A 5,136-nucleotide genomic window follows, 5' to 3' on the forward strand; every position below is an offset into this window, starting at 1 on the left:
GGGGAAGGGCCCTCCCCCCACCCTTTTACTGACAGAGCCAGTAAGAAGTCCCCCCCACCCTGAACATTCTAATCTCTCTCTCACCCTTGATGCCTGGAGTTAGATCCCTGCAGAGGCCATTTCAAAAGGTATTAGGGGGAATTCAACCCTCCCTGAAGGGATTTTTTTACTTCTTGCATTTTTCTGCAAACACAGGAAGTCTACTGACTATGTAGGAAAAGCTGTTGGGAGAGAGTGAGCCCTCTGTTGGCAGTATGGAGCAGAGGTCCATCAGTGGCTATTAGCCACAAGGTATAGATAGGAACTCTCGGTATGGGGCAAGGGATGCACTGTATTCTTGGTGCTGGGGAGGGGGGACAACAGTGGCGTCTAGTGTCCTGACCCCACTGCTGGACCTCCTGAAGGCCCCTGCTATTTCTGGCCACTGTGTGACAGAGTGTGGGACTGGATGGGCCACTGGCCTGATCCAACACTGGCTTCTCTGATGTTCTTATATGGAGCAGAAGTCCATCAGAGGCTATTAACCACAAGGTAGAGATGGGAACTCTCCGTCTGGGGCAAGTGTGGGGGAAGGACTGGGAGCCCCCTTTAACTTTAATGGCACTCTAGAGGTTTTTATATACCAAATTAAGAAAACATTTTATTTAACATAGCAGGGAAAATCGGGTGAAATCAGGGGCTGAAATTTCTGAGATAAAACCAGTACATGCAGAGACTTTAGTTCTGTGTTTCAGGATACTGAGTTTCTTAAGCTATTCAGAGTTACTTAAAATCTTTATGTTTTAATTGTTGTTACCCGCCCTAAGCCTTGCTATGCAGGGGAGGGCAGGCTATAAGTCTAATGTAATAAATAATAAATAAATAATATGTTGACAGGATTTTCCAGTGTTTTTCCAAACACTCCAGTACACTTTCTTTGAGTATTCTCTGACTCTTTTGGTTTCCAGAAGGCTGGTACACTCTTTAGAAACACAACTACTCGCATTGAGTTTTTATTTGACTCTTAAGGTTCCTACAGGCAGTTTCTGACCACACCAGACTAGGGATCTCTGCATTCTTCAGAGCTAACTCTCCTCTCACTAGAAGATTTATCCCCTTTCTTTGGCTAGAATGGAAGTCTTCGTCTACTTCCCAAACTTCCTTGACAACTTTCCCCCAGTTTTCCATCTGTGTTAAACTACTCTCAGCTAAGACTGAAATCAGACTCAACTCAGTCAAGGCAGAAATCTGAGTGATTCTCTCCTCAGCATGCAGCTCTCTCAAGACTTTCTCTGCTCAGGTGATGCTATCCAATCAGATTCCTTGGAGCAGCCTGTCACTCAAGGCTCTCTGGTTCCATTGAGAATTAACCCTTCATAGTTTTTTACCTATTTGTACAGCACTTCTAAGGTTCTTAAAAGTGTAGTCCGTCACATATGGCTATAGAATGCAAGAAAATAATGGAACCAGTAGCCTGTACCAACAGAAAAAAACATTCAGTTCGTAAGATTCAAGCAGACTTGATACCATTGCTTACGAAGATGATTTGCAAACCATGCATCTCTACACACATCATTAAATCAGTAATACATTAAGTATATAATCAAATTTTCAACACACAATTCACAGGAATTTGAAGAGTTGTGTGCACTGTGAACAATTCCTCCATTCTGAAAATAATCAAACATTTCTGAAGTGACAGGAACCTGTATCAAAGCCAGTCAACAATCTAAAATTATTTCCTAATTACCTTTTTAGCTTTTGATTATCTAAAACATGCCTTGGACAAAAATGTACTATTTATGTATACTATTTATGGTGCTGGAGAAGACTCTTGAGAGTCCCTTAGACTGCAAGGAGATCAAATCAGTCAATCCTAAAAGAAATCAACCCTGACTGTTCCCTGCAAGCCCAGATACTGAACCTGAAGCTCAAATACTTTGGCCACCAAATGAGAAGGGAACACTCACTGGAGAAGACCATGATGCTAGGAAAGATTGAAGGTCAAAGAAGAAGGGGACAGCAAAGGATGAGATGGTTAGATAGTGTTATCGATGCAATGAACATGAAATTAAGCAAACTCCAGAGGACGGTGAAAAACAGGAGGGCCTGGCGTGATGTGGTCCATGGGGTCGCAAAGAGTCGGACTTGACTGTGCGACCGAACAACAAAAGTCTTTCAATTTGTATTTTAATAATATATTTATGTCGGAATGAAGCTTTTAAAAACTATTTAAATAAACTAAATTAATTAATTAGCGTATACCATGATGTGGATTTTCTGGAATTTCCAATTCAAATTTAAATAAATAATTTAAATAAAGTTTGCAAATGAAGTCAAATACATCATGTTCAAGCTTGGACCATGAGGGGTGGAAATTTTTCCATGGAAAAATATAACAGAAAATTTTCCAGAACATTTACCATTAAAAAAATTCTGTCCTACTTCACTGGGCATACAGCCAACTAATCCTGGAAGAATACAGTACGAAGCCAGAAGAATAGGCATCTTTTCCTCATTTATTTAGACACTTACAGGTTAACATGTTTGTGGTCATCCAACAGCCTGACAACTCCCACCAAGTAATCATAAAAATCTTCCACATCTGTTTCTTGACCTCTACTATAAATTCTACCTCACCAAAACCATGACTGATAAACTGCTGACTGAGAACTTACTGGATATTTGAACTGGTAACCAATCTAAAGTTGGGTTACCTATCTTGGTCTAAAGTTGAATATGGTATTTTATTTCCAGATCATCAGTTACATTCCTCTACCTTAAGGTACCAAACTCCTCAGCACAAACTCGGGTTGCAAAACTCCAGGTGGGGCCTGGAGATTTTTTGCTATTACAGCTTATCTCCAGACAACAGAGATCAGTTCCCTGGATGAAAATGGCTGCTTTGAAGGGTGGACTGTAATGGCATTGTACCCAGCTGAGGTCCCTCTGTTCTCCACACCCTGCACTCCCCAAGCACCACGTCCAAAATCTCCAGGAATTTCCTTACTTAGAGCTGGCAACCCTAACAAAAACTTATGCTGCGATCACACACACTAAATAACCTACTTTCAATGCACTTTCAAACTGGATTTTGCCAGTTCACACAGTAAAAATCCCATTGTAAAGTGCATTGAAAGTGGACTGAAAGTAGATTATTGAGTGTGTGTGATCACAGCCTTAGAAAAAGTTGAGTAGGAACTTAAGGTTTTCTTTCTTACTCTTGCACTCACACTTTCTCTTCCTTCATGTAAAGTCTAAATTTTTGTTGAGCCCCACGTAACTGGACCAAAGAGAAGAATGTTACATATTTAACCGTACACGGCCTCTCTTTTCTCCTGACAATTCATTTTTCAAAGGCTTTTAATTCAATCACTTTATTTATATCATACACAGAAAAATTCTTACATAGCATTCCTCTACTGTTTGTTTGTTAACCCAATGCCAAATTTAAAATGGTTAATCTTCTAATTTTATTTCTAGAAAGATACTACCATGTTGAAAACTACTGAATGCCTGTTTTTAAGTTTGCTAAAAGTTTATGTACATGTTGGTATTAGACATTTTATTTCTAGGGAGATAATACGTTAAAATACAAAACAAAAGAGTAATACAGATGTGAATTTAGGGGGGGGAATTAAATGTAGTGGATAGTCACTAGTCTTTGTTTTAGATTATCAATATTACCAGAAGTCTTCTAGTACTAACAGTTTTTCCCTAATCAAGTAAATCATTTAAAAATAATTGGCTATCCTTTTAGGAACATTTCTGTGTTTTGCTCTGGGTAAAACACAAGTGAATACCTAAAATGACATTATTCCACCAAGTAAATCAGAAAAGTAGTCTATTTTACCTTGAGAAGATAAGTAGGGATGTTGCTGAAATCCACTGGCAATTTCAAAAGGAAACGAGCTGAAAATTCACCAGTCTGTCAAAGAAGGGAGGGAAACACTATAGTGAGCATTAATATTGTATAGCATAAGTCAGTATAATAATAAATTAACTCTCTTGAAGTTCATGTTTAATAGGGTAGTGCTTTCATAACAATCTGAAAAGCTAACTCCACTCATGAGAGAAGCTGAACAAATATTGACAGTTTACCGAGTAGTATACAAAAAAGAATTTTACCTCTGCATTGGGAGGAGTCCATTCAGAAACAGTATGTGGTCACAGTGAGGTCCACAAAAAGACTATATTAGACTATGCTGGACCCTCCACATTATACTGATTACACATAAACACTTTTTTCAAGCGAAATACTTTTCACATTATGCACTCTGTTACATTATTCCTTTAGATCTCAATGAGCATTAACATTTAAGGAAAGAGAGATTGTAAGGCACTATCTATATAGCTATTTGTCAAGTGTGAGCAGATCTGCGGATAACTAAATCCACAGATTGGGCCCACACTGAGAGAAAAGAGATTTTTCTCCAAACCTGGGGAACTCTCAGGACTGCAGAAAAATCTTAGGAGTTTATGTGGTGGTTCTGCTGGGCCCTGCAGCTGCCAGGGCCCTGCTGTCGATGCAGCAGCTCTTGGGGGCCCTGTAGGCTACCAAGGGCCCTGCTGCAGACACAGCGGCTCCTGGGGCCCCTCCTAGCTACTGGGGCCATGCAGCCAATGGTGCAGTTCCCAGGGCCCCTGTTGCTGATGCTGTGGCTCCAGAGAGCACTGCTGCCTCCTAGGGGCCTACCACTGATGTGGTGGCTGCCAGGGAACCTGCCAGGGAACCTGCTGCCACTATGGTCACTTTGGAGAGCCCTGTTGGCTCCCAGGGATTTGTAACTGATGCAGCAACTCATGGGGACCCTGCCAGATGCCGGGTCCCCATGAGTTGCCGGGTCCCCCAGATAAAGGCAACTCAGCTGAAGAAATGTTTCATATTGAACAAAACAAATCCCTAGTTAGGCCTCAACAGAAGGAAAATTTCCCCCACCAATCTATTTACTTGTAAAGAATCTGTGACATAACACTGAAATTGCTTGCTAATGTTTACTATCCCACAAACAGGGCAAACATTGCCATGCAGTCCAATTATCAATTACGTTTCCTAGAGCAAGAAGGGAGTGGAGGGCAAGAAGGCTAGCACGTCAATGCTCACCTCCTAAAGTAATTTACCAGCAAATACTGTTACCACTTTCTCCACACCTTTTC

At 40.8% G+C, this 5,136-nt stretch overlaps 1 protein-coding gene across 1 annotated transcript in view; it reads right to left on the reverse strand.

The window, feature by feature from the left end:
- Window positions 1-5,136, reverse strand: part of BRE (brain and reproductive organ-expressed (TNFRSF1A modulator)) — a 162,562-nt gene that overhangs the window by 108,135 nt on the left and 49,291 nt on the right. Inside the window, exon 5 of the mRNA XM_015410137.1 lies at window positions 3,833-3,907. Within this exon, the coding sequence (XP_015265623.1) occupies window positions 3,833-3,907 (75 nt within the window). The remainder of the gene's footprint in view (window positions 1-3,832; window positions 3,908-5,136) is intronic.

The sequence above is a fragment of the Gekko japonicus genome, unplaced genomic scaffold, assembly GCF_001447785.1.
Source record: "Gekko japonicus isolate JY-2015 unplaced genomic scaffold, Gekko_japonicus_V1.1 scaffold566, whole genome shotgun sequence".
Lineage (NCBI taxonomy): Eukaryota > Metazoa > Chordata > Lepidosauria > Squamata > Gekkonidae > Gekko > Gekko japonicus.